Source organism: Lontra canadensis, unplaced genomic scaffold, assembly GCF_010015895.1.
Source record: "Lontra canadensis isolate GAN:19392208 unplaced genomic scaffold, GSC_riverotter_1.0 scaffold32, whole genome shotgun sequence".
Classification (NCBI taxonomy): Eukaryota; Metazoa; Chordata; class Mammalia; order Carnivora; family Mustelidae; genus Lontra; species Lontra canadensis.
In genome coordinates this window covers 20,018,145-20,037,962 of record NW_022631026.1, presented here as the reverse complement: position 1 = coordinate 20,037,962, position 19,818 = coordinate 20,018,145, and the positions used below count along the sequence as shown (strand labels likewise).

The following is a 19,818-nucleotide window of genomic DNA, read 5'->3' as shown; positions in this document are numbered from 1 at the left end:
TCTGCTCCCGGCTGTGGGGAAACCTCGCCCCGTCTGCCGTGGAATCTCATCACTGCTGAGGGTCCGAATTGCAGACAAGAAGGAAATGAATAGTGTGTTCACCTCTGAATGACGTTGTTCAGGCCTTAAAGTGCTGTGGGTTAGGGAAGGCCCGGACTTTCCCCCGGTGGCTCCCAAACCCCCTTTGCTTTCCCTGAGTGGGATGGCCCTAGTCCTGGGCCCGGGCAGGTGGCACCCTGGAGAGAAGCAGGTGTCCGACCGGCCCTGTGCCAGAGGGCCGGCGTGGGGAGCCCTTGGGGGAGGGTCTGGAATGCCTTCCTCCTCTGAGGTCCCTGCTTACCTCCCACTCAGGAAGGAGTTGAGCCTAAGAAGCTGGATTCCCTCACCACAAGCTTTGGCTTTCCTGTGGGTGCTGCCACACTGGTCGATGAAGTGGGTGTGGATGTAGCAAAACACGTGTCAGAAGATCTGGGCAAAGCCTTCGGGGAGCGGTTTGGAGGTGGGAGCGTAGAACTGCTGAAGCAGATGGTGTCCAGGGGCTTCCTGGGTGAGTAGCCTCAGAGAAAACGAACACCCTGAGAGCAGAGTTTCCTGAGACACACAGTTCCAGAACGCCCGTGGGCGAGAGTCTTTGCTAAACACAGAGCCCACGTCAGGGGGAGTTTTTTAAATGATTGCATGACAACCCTGGCCTGAGGCCCTGCCATTGCCCAGGGTGTGCAAGCCAGGCATGTTCCTCTGGCCCAAGGCCTCTCACACCTGCGATCCTGCGGGAGCAGACTCGGCCCCCAGGCTTTACCGTGCTGTCTGGCCACCTGTGCCGAGGAGGTGACCCCTCTGAGCACAGAGAACGTGGCTGAGGCCTGCCAGAGGTGGCTTTCTGTCTCGGCAAAGGGGCAGCAGAAGCAACCCTAGGACCGGGGCATCTACTAGGCCCTGGTGTTGCATAATGGCTGGAAGGAAAGCTCACCCAAGTGCCCTTTCCCACCCACATCCACAGACTTGCAAGCCCCAAGAAACACAAGATCATTTTTCTTTCTTTGCCAGCTTTGCGGACAAATGCAAAATTTCTAGGGTGAGCTAGACAGACACATTCAGGGATACAGTTGAGAGGCTGGAGCTGTGCATCAGACTAGGAGAGAAGAGAATCCGCAGGCCTGGGCTCTGAGATTACGTCATTCTCCCCTCTCTGGCTTCTTTTAGGTCGCAAGTCTGGGAAGGGCTTTTACATCTACCAGGAGGGTGTGAAGAACAAGAATGTGAATTCTGACATGGATGGCATTTTAGCAAGTCTGAAGGTGCCCCCGAAGTCTGAAGTGTGAGTTAAGTTCAGTAGCTAATAGTGCGGAAACCTGTTTCTCTTCAGCCCAGGGCTGCTCGGCCCTCCTCCAGCTTTCCTGTGCGAGTCCCCTTAACTGACCGGACTCCCTTTGCCCTTCCACCTGCCATCTCGTTTTCTGCGCGGCATCAGGTCAGCCCTACGGCTGAGCCTTGGAAAGACCCCTGCTCCAGCCTTCCCTCTGCAGGTCTGGAGGGCGACTAGAAAACCCGGCATCCTGGGCCCTCGCACCCCGCCGGGCCCTCGCACCCCGCGGGGCCCTCTCTGTCCTTCATAACTGACAGCTGCTGGTGACGGGAGATTCTGTCTGCTCTGCCCAGCCCTGCGTAGCGGCAGCCTCTGGCTACTTAGGCCAAAGAGCTCTGAGCCACCTTTTCCAGGAGCAGAGCTGGCCTCCCGCGGGCTCGTCTCTGCACCATGGCGAGCCGCGGACTGGCTGGCCCTGGGAGCGCCATTCGCTTCTGCAGCCGCAGCTCCTGCGTCCCTCCCCGGGACGCCTCATCTACTTCATCTCCCTGAGCGTCTCCCCCTGTTGGCAGCTCCTCCGACGAAGACATCCAGTACCGCCTGGTGACCAGATTTGTGAACGAGGCGGTCCTGTGCCTGCAGGAAGGGATCCTGGCCACACCCACAGAGGGAGACATCGGCGCGGTCTTCGGGCTCGGCTTTCCCCCGTGTCTCGGAGGTTGGTCTTGCGGGTTGGGCAGGCAGCTTGTGCGGCCCGAGCGCTCGTCCTGTCTCCTGCAGCAGGTCCTGTTTCTCCTTTTAGGGCCCTTCCGCTTCGTGGATCTGTTCGGTGCTCAGAAGGTGGTGGACCGGCTCAGGAGGTATGAGGCCGCCTACGGAAAACAGTTCACCCCGTGCCGGCTGCTCATCGACCACGCTAACAGCCCTAACAAGAAGTTCCACCAGTGAGCGGGCCCTCGGCCCCGCTCCCCGGCCCCTCACCCAGCTGCCGGCAGAGCGGCGTCTGGCTGCGTCGGCGTAACCAGAAGGCAGGCGAGCTCTGGCCCTGGGTGTGCGCCCTGATTAAAGTGCCTTCAGCAAGGACCGAGTCTCCCTCCCGGTGAAGTCTGGCTGTGAATGTGCGCTTCATGCCAGGAGCCCGTGAGCCCCCCCGAGGGCTGCTGTCTCCAGAGCCACCCTGCTGCCGGCTCCGCCAGGGCCCGGGGTGGCCGGGGGTGACCCGGGCAGTTCTGCACCCAGCCACGTACACGAGAACAATAAAAACCAGCTCTTAACAGCCTCTCTGCCTCCCTGCTGCTTTGTCTTCTTTTGTCCTTCTGGGTTAAGGCCCTCCCTTCAAGGATCTAGAATAAAGCCCTGGGCTTTTGGGGTGTGAATGGGTTGGGAGAGTTCTAGCAGCACCTTGAGAGAGCGGCCGTGATGATGAAGGGGGACTGCACGCACTGAAGCCTTCAGAGCCTGGCCGTGTAGACCCGCCCCAGCAGGCTGCTGCTTGCCGTGGGAGACCGGCCTGACGGAACGGAGCCGGCGAAGTGCCACAGGCTCGGAGGCCCGGGTGCAAGAGCCCTCCTTCCCCGAACTGTAACGCCTCTAGCACCATGGCACCCAGTGCTTTTCGCAGTGGAACTCATGCTCTCGGGATGTTAACACTGGAGGGAAGCAGAGGAGAGACCATGTTCCCGGCCAGTAGATCCTGCTTGTCTGGGCTGGCCCGGAGCGCGGAGGGACGGGTGGATCACCGGAGACCACATGGTGAGCTGTTGGAGTGCTGAGCCAACCCACCGGTGCTCCGCCCTCCCGGTGCCCTCTGGGCCGGGGAGTCCCTCTGCTCCTGTGCCGGCGGCAGCAGCCCCCACTGTGTGGAAGCAGCCTCGGGGCTCCTGCCCAGTCCGGTGGAGGGGCCCACACTGCACATATGCGGAACCGAAGTCCCAGCACGCCGTGACCCACTGCTCCTGCCTCTGCTCCACGTGCCGGCGCCTCGCCGACCCCTGGCGCCAGCTTTGCTGGGACCCGTGGACAGAGAGCCTCGCGCCGATTCCACGGACCACTTACGGGTGCTGCGAAGCCAGACCCAAAACCCGAGTCACCTGTGTGCTGGGATTTTCAGATGACCAGTAGGAAAGAGGGAACGGATGCTCTCCGCAGAGCCACTAACGGGATTCTAAATGGGGGCTCTGGGAGGGCGTCAGGTGGGCATTTGGTCAGTGCAGGAACTTAAACTTGGGCCCGGGCTGAGGACAGGGAGCTTTCCACTCAGCAGCACTGGGAATTCCGTTGAAACGCTGGTGGGAGATGGAAGGTTCTTGTAGGGGAGGGGCTGAGGAGGGGCTTTCGGAAGGGAACCCAGGAGTGGGCCACACGCACACCCCACTCCAAAGTCCTCCCCTGCCTGGAGGCCCATGCCTTGTACCTGCCGGTCCCCTGGGCCCTCCAGAGAAGAGGGTCGACACCCAGAGTTGCCCCCCGACTCCTGTTCAGTGCTCTAGCATTTATTTCACAAGTCCTTGAGGATTCACAGAGTGATCGGCAGGGAAGCCCGACGCTTCAGCAACAGCGTGTGTGCTCTACTTCCGGACTCCCCTTGGCCCGGAGCGGAGGCGACTGCTCGGGGCGCGAGCACCAGCGTGGCCTCACTATACTTCAGAGGAAAATGGAGCAAATAAATATCTAGGTAGGTAGGCTAGGTAAGGCAGAAGAGAAGGCTGGTCCGGCTGGGGCCTGCCACTAGTGGCGTGAGGAGAGTTAGTGCAGCCCCGAGGGAGGGGGACCGGGAGAGTGGGGGGTGGGGGGGCCGGATGGTTGGACACAGCGGCCAGCTGCTCCCGGTGCCAGCAGACTGCCATGCCCAGATCCAGGCCCCAGAGACCTGACAGGCATAGGTACAAGCGCAGGAGGCCTGGGCTCCAGGAGCAGGGAGAAAGCCGGTTTTCCCAAACTGCGGTGCTTTCTCTTTCCCAACCATCCCACCTGTGCCAGTGACAGACCAGAGAAGGACACCAGATGTTTGCAGGAGTCCAGCGAAGGGGGCAGGAGCCGGGCAGAAGTGGGAGTGCTTGGAGGCCACTTGCCGCTACAATCCAGGAGCAGCTGACCTCAACCTACCCGCTTCTCCAGGGAGTGAGAACCTCAGACCGGACCCAACTCGCAGGACGGAAGGCAGCAGCGGGGGCGCTAGAGACGTCTGGAACATCAGCCTCCCTAGCTAGGTGAGCGGGTCAGCAGCAGAGCTGTGCTCTTCCGGAGTCCTCCCCGCCAACCAGTGCCCTGAGCCAGAGCCTTGAGGCACAGCGGCACAGGCTTGACACACCTGTGCTCAGGGCCGGGGCCCGAGTTCATACAAGGGGAAAGGAAGGGCCCCCAGACTCTGGGGCGGCCAAGGCCCAAAGCCCACAGAGCACGGGGCGGGGGGGCGGGGGCACTTGGGGAATTTGTGCTTAAATGATGGCCCGTCTGCCCTTGTCTCTAACCTGATCCTACAAGCTTGAGAGGTGCAAGATGTCTGACGCTCTCCATAAGGGCGGGGGAGGATGTCAGGTCACCATGCCGGCCAGCTTCGGACACCCCACCCCGCCACCGTGGGAATCGCAGCAATGTGTCCCCGGGCCCAGCTGCACACCGGTGCCTCTCAGCACAAAGGCCAGACGCCCCCATTTCCAAGTGTGTCTCCCCTGGATTCCCTCAGAGGGGCCGCCTGGCTGCCTCAGTCTTGGCACGGATTCTCCTTGCAGGAGGACCTGCTCTGGGCCCACTGTGCCCCCCGCGGACCCGTGGCTAACCCCCGGGGCCTCCACGCCAGCGTCCCCGGCTGTGCGGCCGCGAGCCGGGACGCTCAGATCTTGGGCCGCCAGCCTTTGATGAACTGCATGATCTTCTTGACCTGCAGCTTCGTGAGATGGAAGTCATCGGCCAGGATGTCCTCGCTGAGCTGCACGAAGATGCTGCCATCAATGCGTTCTCGGGCAAAGAAGCTCACCACGTCCTCCGAGAGACCGATGAAACGCAGACTTCGAGAGACTTCTTCCAGGGAGAGCGCAGACAGGTCAGCAGGGGGCTGCCAGGAGGAGGCATCCCGGCCTCCCCAGCCTGCGGCCCCCTCCCGGGGACTGGCAGGAGGCCCTTCCAGGCGTCCCTGGGGCAGAAGGAGCCGTGCTCCGCCTGCCTCAGGCCCCTGCAGGCCCACTGGTGACAGCGGGGTGGGGACCTGCCGCAGCACCAAACCTTCCGGTTCAAAGGCCTTGGGGGGTCCAAGTGGCAAAAGACAGGGAGCCCCCACCGCTCTGGGCTCCTGACAGCGCAACAGCTCGGGCTCTGGGGAACTGCCCTGGCGCAGCTCGAAGGGATCAAAGGACTCCTGGGCTGGCTCCTGCCACTCGGAGGAAGAGGACGACGAGGTGGGGCACGAGGGGGCAGCAGCTGAATAGGCCTGGCCTGGGGAGCCTGGGCCTGGAGAAAAGGCAGGGCTGGAGGTAGCCAGGGGACCCGAGTTGGTGGTGGGCCCAGAAGAGGAGGCCGCTGAAGGGCCTGAGGAGTAGACAGGCCCCGAAAAGGGGTTGAGAGCTCCGAATGGAGCAAAGCGTTTCTGGGGGTGCGAGGGCTTGAGCAGAGGCGGGCAGCTGTGGTACGCCTGAACGGGGGTGTCAGCCCCCAGGAGGGAGGTGGCTCGACTGCTCAGAGGCTCTGCAAGGGCCCGGGCGGCCTGGCTGGGCTGCGTGGTCGAGGGCGGGGGTCCCGGGGATGGGCGGCTGGACGAGTCGCCTGCCTTGCAGTCTCCCCAGGTGCATGGGTAGCAATAAAGGGAGTAGGCGTCCGGGGACGGAGAGCCGCTGCCGCTGCGGGAACCTGTCCTGTGGGCAGAGAACGAGACACACGCGGAAAGGTAAGCCAGTGCAAGAGGGAAACGCCACAGGCTCCTAGGACACAGCACACTGCTCTGCCGGGCCAGAGACTGCCAGTCGGATCTCAGGAATGCCTGCTCGCGCCCCAGCCCCCAAGGCCCAAGACCCGCCCCCGCCACCCGGGACTGCCCGTGTCTGTCTTCCAGCCTCTCCCACCCCAGGAAAAATTAAACTAAACTGAATTACATAAACACTTTAATAGAACAAGGAGCAGTCCCTGTGGCCGATCCCAGGCTGGAGGGAACCTGAGCAGGGTTCCCATCCACTGGTCAGGAACAAGCTGAAGCAGGAAGGTGGAAAGCAAAGCAGCGGCCCATCCGCTCTGAACGGCAGGCCTGGATGCTTCCTCCCTTGGCTCTGGCTCCCCTCTTCCGGCCCTTCCCCTCCTCAGTCCCCCTCAGGAGGACCCAGCACCAAGAGAAGGCAGGGGCTCACCCATCCTGGAGGCCAGATGAGTAGTAGGAGAGGCTGGAGCTAGGTGAGTGGACAGGCTGCAGCTTGGGGAACCTCGGGGGCACCGGGGGGCTGCCCGAGAGCCGGCCGCTACCATTGCCACCCCGGGGAGGCACAGGGGGGGCATTGAGCAGGCGGCACTCCTCCTTCACCTGCAAGCAGAAGGCCATGACTCCACGCCCTGTCCCAAGCAGTGGACTCTCCTAATCCTCCCTTTCCCAAGCAGCTGGGCAAGAAGGGTGTCTGGGCCTGACACTTTGCCACGAGACTGCCTTTGCCTTACCTCCAACTACTCACCCACCCCACCCCTGGTAGCCTCTCCAGCCTGTGTCACTCTGAGAGAGCCCACATACACCATCTCCCACGGCTTTGGAAATCCATCGTGAGTGTAAGAGAATACAGAAGTAGATCAAAACAGGTTAGTCAACCTAGTCCCTTAAGGAAAAGGAAAGTGGGGGGCGCCTGGGTGGCTCAGAGGGTTGAAGCCTCTGCCTTCGGCTCGGGTCATGATCCCAGGGTCCTGGGATCGAGCCCCGCATCGGGCTCTCTGCTTGGTGGGGAGCCTGCTTCCCCCTCTCTCTCTGCCTCTCTGCCTACTTGTGATCTCTGTCAAGTAAATAAATAAAAACTTAAAAAAAAAAAAAAAGGAAAGGAAAGTGGTATTGACAGGGAGAAGAAAGGGAAGGACAAGTATCTGCCATTTGTACCCTTTTTTTATAGGTCAAATACTCAAAGTGGACTCTCAGGGCTGTTAATAGCTATAGTCCATTTCTGTGGACAAGTATGGTTGGGAAGTTCTGCATTAGGCATAAACAGGGTTCCTTGGTGCAGGACTTCTCAGAGCCTTTAATAAACCAAAGTTCTGTGGCTCCAAAGTGAGGAGGGAGTGAGCTAGGAATCATCACTACATATTTGTAAATTTATTCCATCATGGGACCAGTCTTTTCACTGGACAACTTAAAGGATTCCTGTTCTGTGGGACCTTCAGGGCCCGTCCCAAATTCTTTCAAGCTAGAGACCTACTAGCATCTTTGTCTCCAGAATTTCCAGTGCCACAGTCTCCAGCATCCTTTACTACAAATATGCTCCTAAGTCTTTCCCCTTGTTCTTCTCCCCTTCTCCTGCCCACCCCCCATCCCGTCACACACACTCCAGGGGCTGGAGCCTGGGGCTCAGGAGAACTTGCCTCTGGCTGGCCACCTCCGTCCCCCGAGGAGAGCGAGCCCCCAGCTCGGCTCCTTGCCTCCCACCCTTCCCGCCTACATCGCGGCCACTCACCGCCTCGGACTTGGGGGGGACGGGAGGCGGCGGTGCCTCAGGCTCCAGGCGGGATGGCCCCGGGGCCGCGAAGGAGATAAGGTCGGGCCCCGGGGCCGGCCGCACCCGGCCCTCCGAGAGGCCTTCGACAGCCTGGTGCGTCCACAGCTCCTCATAGGGGATCTCCGCGGGCAGAGCGGCGGGATCCGGGGCGCCGGCCCAGTCCGGGCTCACGTACTCCTGGTCGCCGTCGCCGGGCGGGCCGGGGGCGCGCACAAGGGGTGGGGCGCGCGGGGGCGCGGGCAGGCAGAGGCGCGCGCGGCGCGGGCTGGCGCAGTCGTCGGTGAGTTCGGCCGGGGCCTCGCGCACCGCCGTGGAGTACTCGTCGGGGTCGAAGCGCTCGCGGCAGTAGGAGGCGCTGTCGCGCACCAGGCGCTCCACGCGCGGGTCCCCGGCTAGCAGGCCCTGCGGCAGCGCGAAGCGCGGCGTGTCGGTCAGCAGCAGGAAGTGCAGCGGCGCCGGGCCCTCGCGGCGCAGCGCCAGCCCCAGCACCACGGTCTTGGAGATGATGCTGACCAGCTTGTAGCAGTGGCCCTCCCGCACCGGGTGCAGGTCGTAGGGGTTGCGCGGCGGCCGGCTGGGCACCAGCACGTTCACTGGGAGCCGCACGCGCTCGATGATGGCGCGCACGGTGTGCTCGCCCTCCTGCATCTGCAGCTCCAGCGGGCTGCGCGTGCTGAAGCGGCCCTGGCACTGGAAGGGCAGGCTCAGGCTCTCGTTGGTGCGGTGGTTCATGCAGATGAGGCAGGGCATCTTGCCCTTGATGGCCCTGGTGCTGCCGCCCGTGGCCCCCGCACCCCCGGGGCCACCGCCGCCGCCGCCCACCCCGGCCAGCGCCCCGGCCCGGCCCAGCTTGCGCAGCAGCGTGGTGAAGCGCGAGCGCTCCTTGGTGGTCTTGGCGCACAGGATCTCCGCCTGGCCCATGAGGGTGAGCTCGTCGCCCGCGTGCAGCGTGAAGTTGTACACCTCGCTGTCCTCACTGAATTCGCCCGACACCACCTGCGGAGCCCAGAGACGCGGGGAGGCCTTAGCCAGAGCCCCAGGGAAAGCCGCCCTTTGCAGAGCGAGCGTTCTCCGGGCTGAAACCTGATCAAGACCACTGGACTGGGGGGTCGGGGATGCGCCTTCCCTCCTGGAGAGGCCCCAGAGCAGCTGTGCAGCCTTGAATGAGCTACCTCTGGGGCCTTCACTGCCTCCCGTAGTAACTCTCACTTGAAAGGTCTGCTGTATGTAAAGTGACATACTGGGAAAATATCCAATAAATGAGAACTTGTATTATCGTTATCTTTACAATTTCGGCAGTAATAATGCTCCATCCACTCACTCAACAAGGCTACTGTGAAGAGAAATGAGTTGACGGATAAGGGTTGGTAAACAGTAAAGGGTGATCTGTACACAAGCGGGGGACTGTCAGTACTGTGTCCCCCTCACCCCCCCAACAACCACTACCCCTACACCAGTGGATGCTAGGACAGGCTGCCCTGAAGGCCTCCAAGTCAGGGCATGATGCTTCACACACACTTACTCCTGCCTCACCCCTTTCCAGAAAGTTCTGCAGGCCAGGGTCATTCACCTAGCTCTCCTGATATGGTCCTATCAGGCCAAATGCTGTCAAGGAGCTGCCAGGAGCCACACTGACACCTTCTGCCTAAGGGCAACCCTCCAACCAGCGTCGGGGCACCCTGCCTGGTGTGGCAAGGACTGACCTTGACACTGAAGGTGATGGCTTCCATCACAAAGATGCGGTCAGGGAAGACGCTGGCCACCTCCTCCACGCTGCTGAAGTACCTCACTGGCTCCCGCACATCCCGGGCCTGCTCCAGGAGCTTGAACTTTCCTGCAAAGGAGAACACAGGCTGCTAGGGCAGGCCTTCCTGCTAGTCCCTTCCTGCCACACTCATCTCAGCCAGTCCCACTGGAACTCCAGCAGGCAAGAAGGCAGCTTTGCATTAGCAGGAGGCGGGAGATGCTGGTCGGTTGGCTCAAGGGCGAACGCGAGCACAGACTTAGCATCTAGCACCACAGGGAGGGCTTGCGGGTGGGTGAGGAGGTTAGTGGCTGCCCGCCCAGAGAAATCCAAATGCAGAGAGGCAGCTGAGCACTCGCACACAGAGCTGGCCTCTAGCCCAGCATCACCGTGGCACTGGAGACGCTGGCTTCTGGCTTTGTCCCAGCTCCACTTTGACTTGCTCTGACCCTAGACGAGTCCCTTCCCTTCTCTGAGCCCTCATCTGAGGGTGCTGGAGCAGGAAATTTGGGGCCCTGTCCCGATCTGGAATCCAGTACCTTGGGTGGCTGTGGCATGCACACCGCTGCACTGGGCAGACCAGGGGCTCAGCCGTAGGCCTTGGAGGCCCCAGAATCACTGCTCAGGCCCCAGCTCTGTTCTCAGACCCTGCCCTGGTCCAACATCCAGCCACACTGTCCCAGAGGCCTCTGAACTGAGCCCAGCAAAATCCCCTCCCGCAGAGGAGGCCTTCCAAGCCTGAAGTCCAGGGCGGCTTTGGCTGGCTCAGCGGAGGCCCCCAGTAGACACGGACTTTCAAAGGAGGTGGCTAATCCATGAAGCTGACAGCCTTGTGTAAACGGTCACACCTCACTGGCCACACACGTGTTATGTGCCCACCTACTTGAGCACAAAGACGGGCTGTGAAACTCCCAGACATGCGGACAGATGACCTCTTCTCAGACCTTCCACAGACAGAGGGGGATCTCGGGTGAGGGGACAATAGGCCAAGGGGAGATGAGGTGGCTCTTTAGCTTCCACAGTCTTCCTGGGGGTTGCTGCCATCACGGCCCAAGCATGTATTTGTTCTACCAACAGCTATGGAGCACCCTCTGTGTGCCAGACGTTGGGCTAGACCCGACAGAGGGTGCAAACCTAGGGACTTTGACAGAGTGGGCATGACGGTGAGCACCCAGGGCTGGCGAGCGGGGACCTGGAACTAGAGAGCCAGAGGACCACGGACTTAGAGGCAACCTGCCTGGCAGCCCGAGGGGAGCTTGGGAATGAGAAGAGTTTAATGGAACAGACCACGCACACAGAAGGGCTGGCATGAACCAGACCAAGTCGCAAGGGCAGACTGCTGCCCGATGCGGGGAGTCCCTGTGGCCTGGACTTAAGGGGAAGACAGCAGAGGACGCAGCACCCACGTGATGAAGAGCTCTGAATGCCAGATTAAGGCGGAAGGATTATCCTGAAGCTCAGGAAAAAATGAGCTCTTGGCTTTTTGGCTTTTCGCCTAAGTTCGACCCCAATGAGATCAAAGTTTTATACCTGAAGGGCTCCAGTGGGGAAGTTGGGGCCATGTGTGCTGGGTCCCCAAGATGGGCCCCCTGGTTCTGTCTCCAAACAAGGTGAGTGAGGACTTCACTCAGGCCAGTGGTAAGGAAGACAGTGACACTGACCATTCAGGACAGAAAGGCCCAGATTGAACTCGTGCCTCTGCTCTGATCATCAAAGTCCTCAATGAACCGCGAAGAGACAGAAGCAGAATGACCAGAATCACAGTGGAAACATCACTTTTGAGGAGTTGTCAACACTGCCTCACAGAAGTGGCACACGTCTTTAGCCAGAGAACTCTCTGGAACCATTTAAGAGATCCTGGGATCTGCCCAGTCTGTAGGTGGCAATGTTGATGGTTGCCACCTTTGTGACATCATAGATGGCAACAACAGGGGTGCAGGAGAATACCCCACTAAGAACCAGAAAGGAAAGTATTTCGATAAAGGGTCATCTGAGCCTCCGAAAGGAAGGAAGGGAAGGAAGGAAGGAAGGAAGGAAAGGAAGGAACAAAAAGAAGGAAAGAAAGAAAAGGAAGGAAGAAAAAGAAATGAAAGCAATTATAGTGTTTTGAGCAAGGAAATGCCAAGATCCAAGTTGAGCTCTGTAAATAAAGTGGGGCAGCCGGTCACGTAAACCAGCAGTGTCCGTGCTGCAGGGGGGCCGGGACAGCAGCTGGGGGAAGAGCGAAATTGAGCAGACTGCATCGAGGTCTGCAGAAGGAAGACTGGTGGTGGATGAGGAGGAGGCAGGGGAGGAAAGGACTCGGGCCACCAGCCGCAGCGCAAATGGAGCTGGCAAAACAGACGCTTCATGCCAGACAACAAACGGAAGGTTGCTGGAGGGAGGTGGGCAGGGAATGGGTCAGACAGGTGACGGGGATTAAGGAGGACACTTGTCCTGAGCACCAGGGGTTGTATGTAAGCAATGAATCCCTAAATACTACACCTGAAACGAATATTACACTGTATGTAAACTGAAATTTAAGTTACAACTTGAAACTACAAGAAAGAAAAAAAAAAAATGGAGCTGGCAGAGCTGCTAACTGAAACCGGGAACCCGGAAGTGACATGTTGTGGGGCGGAGCCAGTCCTGGGACCAAGGGAGGCCCTCCAGGGGTGTTGGGGGGTGCGGTGAGCATTCTGGGGCAGGGCTTGGGGACTCCCGGTCAGAAGTACAGACTGAAGGTCACCAGCCCATGGGAGGAGGGAAGAGCAGAGATCTTAACCCCCTGGGAAGACTCTTTGCAGAAAAATGCCCACAGCTGTACTCCTGGCATGAACACAAACACCATTCTGTATTCAGTGTGGGGGATCCTGGATTCCCCAAAACCCAGCCGGAATCCCAGACCTCCCCAGTGCTGGGTAGGAAGCACAGAGGGCCAAGCACGGAGTCCATGAGCATCTAGAAGCAGGAAAGAAGGGAGAGCGGAGAAAGAGAAGGGCGAGTGCCCAGGAGAAAGCTGGGAAGGGAGTCCTGCCCTGACCACTCTGAGACCCTCCTAAGATGTGCCACAGCCCTTGAAGGCAGCAGGGGTGTCGTGGGGACCGGTCTGGCAAAGAAGGTCAGAGGTCAGGTGGTGGGAGTTGGGGGAGTGCTGCCCCTCCCTCACTGGGACTCCATCCCCCCACACACACACAAGCCCCCCCACCCCAAGCAGCCATGCGGGGCCAAATGCCCACTGCCCCCTGTGGTGAGAGCTGGAGCCAAGTCAGGGCTGCAGCCCAGGGAGGATGTGGCTGGTGGATCGATGTAACCATGGTAGCCAGCACCCCCCAACCCTCCACCGCAGCCTGGGCCCAGCACCGGTCATTACTTCAGGAGGAAGGAAGGAAGGGAGCCCTCCCGGGACTCAGGCGCTAGCCCCTGGAAGCCTTTACTCCCCCTGCAGCCTCCTCTCCAGCCTTCCCCTGCCTGAGACGCCCCGCCCCCCTGCAGGCCCCGCAGGCCCCGCAGGCCCGGGAACCTGCCCCTCTACCCCCCCCACCCCCGCAAGCCTGCCCCTGCTCCCTGCCCTCCCCTCCTAGAACACACGCATGCGGCTGCCCAGCGCCCCATCCAGCCCAAAGCAGCCCTGCTCGTCTCCCCCTCCTCCCAGCACCCGAGCCGGGCAGCCATTCCCTCAAGAATGATGGGTAAATGCACACACTTGGGGGCGGACAGACCTGGTTGTATCCCATCCCTGGCACCAACCAGCTGTGTGACCTTAGGCAAACAATTTAATCTCTGTAGGCTTCAGTTTTCCCATCTGTGAAATGGAAGCATATGGCTTAGCTCCCAGAGTGCTGACCAGAGCCACCCAGCTTCGAAGCGGGGGGCCACCTCAGAGCAGCCAGGTTCCCCCTGACTCCCCCCATGCCGGGCTGCCCTCCCCTCCCTGCCACCACCCCTCCTGCCCCTCCCAGGTCCAGAGCCACTGCCCCAGCCCAGCCCATTATTAATTCATTAGGAGGAACTGGGCTGTGCACTCAGCTTCCTCATTACTCCGCCTGCTCCTAAGGGGCCTGGCCTCCCCTCCCCCACCGAGCCACCCACTGGAAAGATGCTGATGGAGTTGTGCCTCTCCCGCAGGCCAGCTGTCACCCCATGACCACACCGTCCTCATGCACTCAGAAGCACCAAAAGACATAGGGGAAGGGCTAGGAGCCTCCCACACTAGAAGCCTCTTCCCTAGGAGGCTGTGCCTTGGTTTCCCGGATTTTTAATCACACAAATGAAATAGGACAGTAAATTCACTCTTCGGATAGTGAGGGCTTTTTCCGATTATTGCTTTTTCTCTCAAGAAGACAACCAGGGACCTCTTCCTAGACAAACACCAGATAGATCCCTAGCCTGGGAAGTTTCTAGCTTCCAAGCAGGCCTTCTCAAGGGCTCAGGACAGAACCCCAGGTCAGAAAGACACTTGAGAGAGTTTTCTCATCTTTTAAATGGGATGTGAGGACTCTGAGGATTACCAACTTCTCAGGGTTGTTGTAAAGAGCAGAAGCCTTTGTCTTAGTCCTATCTCCCTGGTTCAGAGGAGACCCAGGAAGGGCTGGGCTGGGGGGCAAGCTCCTGGAGCTCCTGGAGCCTCATGTGAGTTTAAAATGGAATAAGACTTTCTCACAGGGTGACCGTGAGGATAAAATGAGGAAATGCTCAGCTCAGTGTCTGGAAGGCAGCCATGGGCTTAAACACACAGGATCTGTGAGATCGTGGGCTCCCACAGGGGCGTCGCTGGGAGGGGGCCAGATTCCTATCCTTCCCACCCAGGCGACGACGACCCTGCATTGCCAGGGTGGTGTAAGGAAGCACCAGCCCAGGAGCGAATCTCCCTGGGTTCTAGCCCACACGCTGCTGCCCACTAGCCAGGTGACCCTGGGCAAGTCACTTCCCTCTTAAACCCTCCGTTTCATCGTGTGTAAAATACAAGGGCGATGCTTTCCTTTTCCAGCAGAATCCTTTTTTCCAACAAAATCTGCTGGAGGATATCAATATCATACATATAAAAAACAAAAGTAGTTCATGAGCATAATCTTAATTAAAAGCCTAAAATTTTAACACTAAAAAGTCCATCAATGAAAGCAATGAATTTAACACAAAAATTGGGAAGATCAGGATTGCAGTGGCCAGAGGCAGCAGATAATCAGCCCAGGCATCCCTTCGTTTCTGAAGCACTTCGGTTACACGCTACTGAGAAGATCCTGGCCACGTTCTCTCCGAGGGTCTGTACAAAAGAGGCTTCATGAGGCGGCTCGCGGTACACACCCCACATCGCTCACTGGGGTTAAGATTTGATTCACAGCAATTTGAGAGTGTGGGTATTTTTTTAATCAGTCATTTAAAATCTATTTTCAAATAAAATGTGACTCAAAGGTTTGCAACAAGAAAACCAGGACTCCCCAGAACAGTATGAAAACCACTGGACCCTAACTGGCCCGTTCCAGCCAGGCCCTCGCTCTGCCCTGTGACTCCAAGCAAAGGGGGATCAGCAACAGCTTCTCCCAAGCCCCACACCCCTACCCTCCTGCCTCCACCCCCCAGTGGCTCTAGGTCATCTGTCCCTGGCTGGGCACACCTGGGTACTGTAGGGGGATGTCAATCTTGGGTCCGATGACGTAGTGGCCCTCCTCCAGAGTATGGGCTGTCACGGTTGTCCACTGACGGCAGGAGTGAATGAGCAGGATATCTCTCTCACTGACTCCCTCGGCATACTCCCCTGGGAGACAAGGGGTGAAGAGGAAAGAAAGGTAAAGCCAACAACAGGATGGGCAGAGAGAGTAAGGAGACGCACTTCTTCCTGAAGACCCTGACTGGGGACAGCTCCCTGTGATCCTGTCTAGGTCAATGCTCAGGGGACAGGCAGTTTGCCAGCTGTGGCCTCAGGGCTATGAGTCATGCCCCGTCTCCCAGGGCCCCCAGCTCCGTCTCCTGACAGGGCCCCAGCAAGCAACCCAGCCATAACCCTGAGTCCTTTACCAGCTGTCCCAGGTCCAGTGCCGCATGGGGCCCTGGCTAGGGGGGAAGTGGGAGGAGCCCCTCCCAGCAGATGAGCCAGCCCTGACCTCCAGGAGCACTTAGACCTGTGAGGAACTGAGAAAAAAGACCACCTTTGATGTTGAGTGAGAGTGTCTGGGCACTCCCAGAGGGGAGCAGCAAACTAGCTGGGGGCGGAGTGGGGATTTACGGAGCAGCAGACACTAGAGCTGGCCCACGGGCCCACCAGCAGGATTCTCAGCCCCCTAGTCAGTGCCCAAGCCAGGTGAGGAGGGCCTTGTTGGAAGCACAGACAGGGCTGGGACAGGGCTGTCTGCTGCGGGTCCCAGCTGAGGGCTCCCCCAGAGCCATACATCACTCGAGTCGGAAGAAGAGCAGGGCTTAGAGGAACGGATTCCTGCCTCTCCCATGGGCAGCCCCTTGTCACCCACTGCCCCAGGAGCCTCCTACACTCAGAGGACCTCAAAGGAGAGAGAGGAGCGTCTCAGATACCTGTGGCCCCTCTCAGAGAGGCTGTTTCTTGGCTCTCCCTTTGTCAGCCCTTCACCCTCCCAGGCTCTGGCACACAGTGATGAGGTTGGGGTGGGGGGGGGTACTTTGAGGGGGGACCTAGTTCTGGGGAGAGCTGCACTGGGGCAGAGGTGTTGGGAGGGGCCCGGGCCCAGGAGGCTCCAATCCCAGCAACGGTTTCCAGGGGAGCCGGAGGGGCTGGCCCAGCTTCCAGGAGGCCCGTGGAGCGGTCTCCTGGCTGCAGCTGGTGGGCAGAGAGGGGGTGGGGGATGCCTCCTTCCCAGCCTTCTCAGACACAACTTACTAAACTGCTACCACCCAACCAAATGGGAAGTGGTTGGTCCTGATGCCAGAGGGCTCTGGACATGGGGGGGGGCGCGCAGAACGGAGGATGTGTTCAGGTCCTTGGGGGAGGGCCTGGCTCCCATTGTGTTGGTGGGTGTCTGAGCCTTCCTCCCCAACCCCTCCCCTCCTGGGGCAGAGAAAGCTCTCCTAAGCCCCAGCCGCCCCACCTCCCTTCCACAGGGACACGGGCCACAGCCACACAGGGCACACACCAGCAGCCATGGGTCATGGTCCCCAACAGTTGAGCCAGTGCAGCCACCTGGCCCAGTGACAGGAGCTCGTCACGCCACTGACACAACTCAGTCCCACAGCCCCACAAAGGGGACTTTCCCAAATGCATAGGCATTCAAGGACCTTTAAGACTTCAAGACACACTTTTGTTCACATAGTCACACTCATGGTCACCACAGCGATAGCCACCACGGTCACAGACACCCAGACCATTCACTCATCCATTGGGTAAGTCCACAATTTTTACTCGGTAGGATGTCTTCCTTCCAGGAGGCTGCAGCCCAGCCTTAGGACAATAAACTATGACAACCAGCACACAGGACTCAAGGCAAGGGTGCCAGAGGGGTCATGGGAGTCCCAAAGAGGCCTGCCCAGACTGGGGAGCTCAGAAAAGACCCCCAGGAGGGAGTGATGCCAAAGAGGATGTGTGGGAAGTGGCCAGGCAGAACCGAGGGCCCGCTTAGCCCATTCACAGGCAGACACATACAGCCTTGATGCTGACACGGAGGGTCTCGGGAATCACACGTTGACGACCCAGAGGACAAGACTTTGGGCTGCTGAGCAACCTGTCCAACGGTGACGGCCCGGCCCCGGCCCCGACGCCGCCACGGAGCATGCCCAAGAAACACGCTGATGCTCACAGTGCCTACTCCTTGCGGCCTCGGGTCGGAGGAGGGGCTGCGGGCCCCATGGAGAGGAGAGGAGAGGAGCCTGTGGCCGCGGGCCCCATTAGCATTCAGGGAAGCGAGTGTGCCAACGCGGGCCAAACCCCTATTCTTCTCACACACAAAACCCCCGGCCTGGCTGCCAGCCCCGACTCCCGCCCCTCCTCCAGCCGAGCAGCTCCCCTTCCTCCAAACGGTCCCCTCATTCCGTGCAGCCTCCAGGAGTCCCCTTTCGGGCCCCCACGCACAGTCCCATCAGCGGAGCACCCGGGCCTCTGGGAAGTGGGGCAAGACGTGGGGGAGGGCCGGGGACCCAGGGGCACGCCCGGCGGGAGGGCCAATCATTCGGGTCTCTCCCCGAGGTGGCCTGCCCGCCTGGGGCCGCACACAGCTCCCCAGGACACGAAAGGAAGGTGCAAGAAGGGACCCAAGAGGGGTCAAGCAGGGCTGGGGGCGGCGGCGGTGGGAAGACAGAGACCGAGGCCCAAGGGATGCAGGAGGATAGAGGTGAGAGGCGGGAGACAAAGGGACAGAGGGGGCGCGGCCCGGGCGGGGGGGTCTGAGAGCAGCGGCGAAAGGGATGCACCGACGGGGCGGGCACGGGGCCTCCGCTACGCTTCGGGTTCTATCTGGCCCAGAAAACTCTGTCCCGGCCCGGCCTCAGTGCCTGTCTCGGTTTTCTGTCCCGGTGCCCGTGCGCAGGGCCCAGGAGGCGGTGGACCCTGGGCTCTCGGGCTCCGGGTCTCCAGGGAAGGCGCACCGGGAGCTGCGCGGGACCGGCGCTGGGAGCGGGAGGGCAAGGGCCACATCCTCACGGTTCCCTCCCCCACACCTGTCCGGAGAGTCTCCGATGTCCCCGCGGACCCCCGGCCGCCCTTCCCAGCGGCCCGGTACCTGGCCCGAGGCAGGCGAGCGTGGGCAGGCGGCAGCGGCTGACGATGAGGTCGAGCGGGAAGGCGCCCATGCTCCAGCGCAGGCCGGCCAGCCCGGCCGCCAGCTTCTCCATGGCATGGGCGCCCCCGGGGCTACCGTCCCGGGACCCCCGACGGCCAGTCCCGCGCGGCCCGGGCTCGCGCGCCCGCCGCCACCTCCTGGGGCCGCCGCGGCGCTCCCCGCCTGGCGGCCCGGCCCGGGCTGCGGGAGTCACGTGGCCGGCCTCCCCGCGGGGCGCCTGCCCCCGCCCCCCGGCCCTCGCCCCACCCCCCCGGCCCGCGCCCGCCGCCAAGTCCCGCCTCTCCGCCCGGAGGGGGCGCGCCAGGCCCCTTCCCCGGGCGTCCAGGTGACAGCTCAGGACCGAGGACCCAGGCGGTCGCCCAGAACGAACAGGAAAACTCGCGGCAGCATCTCCGGGGCGGGAGGGCAGCCTCCTCTATCCCACCGAGTGCGTCTGGACCCCCTTTCCTCTCCGGGAGCCGCGCCTCTCCTCGCCCCCTCGTGCCGCCGCCGCCTACCCCGCGCCGGTCCTGCTTGGCTTCCCGAAGCTTCTGCCCGGAATAGGGCAGCTGCGCTCTCGGCCTCCCTGGCCTCCATCACCTCCAGCTTCACACGACGAGGCCGCCTCGTTAACCCCATTTTACTGATGAGCAGACTGAGGCTCAGAGAGGCCAAGTGGCAGCTCGGCTTGCACCCCGGTTTGAATACAAAACCTACCGCCTTCCCCGGTACTCGCCCCCTGAGCCCCCACTAAGGGGCACTTGCGAGCTCCCAGCGCCCTGTAACCGATTCTCCCGAGTCCCATGGGCCGGGGGGCTCCAGCACACACACAGCACGCCACGCACACCCGCTCCGGTTCTCCGCGTAAGACGACCGAGGTTCGAGCTGGGGACCGGAGCTTCAGGTTTCGCTCTCATGGTCCTTTTTCTCATTCCCTTAAGGGGCTCTTCCTTTTGTGCTGTCCGAGCCTACTCCTTCCGACCCCACGTGGCTCCCGCGCAGGAGCTCCTCGTGGGAAGCCCTTTCCAGAAGCCGCGGTGTCTTCAGCCGGGCGGCGCTGCGGGAGGACCTCCTTGGCCCTCCGTGTGTCTGCGGCGCCTCCTGCAGGTGAGCGGGGACCCGTGCACGCCTGCCGAGGGTCTGTGGGCCGCGGAGAAGCAGGCCTTAGCCCCTAGATGGGTCCTTAAAGGGCTCCACGGACTCTAGTCTTAAGCCTCCCAAGCCAGGGAGAGCCCCACACACGTGCATGCAAGCCCTCTCTTCCAGGGGACCGACCTCCCACATCGTGTGACCTGAACCCCGTGAGCGGTGGCACCAGGGAAGATAACAACTTCGCAGTGCAGAGATTTCAGGTCACCTGTTCCATCTTTTGCAGAGGACAGCAAGGGCAACTCCAAGAGC

The 19,818-nt window shown here is 60.9% G+C and overlaps 2 protein-coding genes across 2 annotated transcripts in view; one reads left to right on the top strand and one right to left on the bottom strand.

Annotated features, from left to right (window-relative positions):
* Positions 1-2,420, top strand: part of HADHA (hydroxyacyl-CoA dehydrogenase trifunctional multienzyme complex subunit alpha) — a 46,210-nt gene extending 43,790 nt beyond the window's left edge. The window contains exons 17-20 of the mRNA XM_032866991.1: positions 352-547; positions 1,204-1,318; positions 1,879-2,024; positions 2,109-2,420. Coding sequence (XP_032722882.1) covers positions 352-547; positions 1,204-1,318; positions 1,879-2,024; positions 2,109-2,254 — 603 coding nt within the window. The 3' untranslated portion in view covers positions 2,255-2,420. The remainder of the gene's footprint in view (positions 1-351; positions 548-1,203; positions 1,319-1,878; positions 2,025-2,108) is intronic.
* Positions 2,421-5,115: 2,695 nt separating this feature from the next.
* On the bottom strand, positions 5,116-18,605 carry GAREM2 (GRB2 associated regulator of MAPK1 subtype 2). The gene is made up of 6 exons (XM_032866990.1): positions 18,379-18,605; positions 15,315-15,455; positions 9,681-9,811; positions 7,936-8,973; positions 6,640-6,809; positions 5,116-6,153 (listed from the first exon to the last, which is right to left on the bottom strand). The coding sequence occupies exons 1-6, from the start codon at positions 18,488-18,490 to the stop codon at positions 5,139-5,141; spliced, it is 2,607 nt and encodes an 868-aa protein (XP_032722881.1). The 5' UTR covers positions 18,491-18,605; the 3' UTR covers positions 5,116-5,138.
* Positions 18,606-19,818: the final 1,213 nt, after the last annotated feature.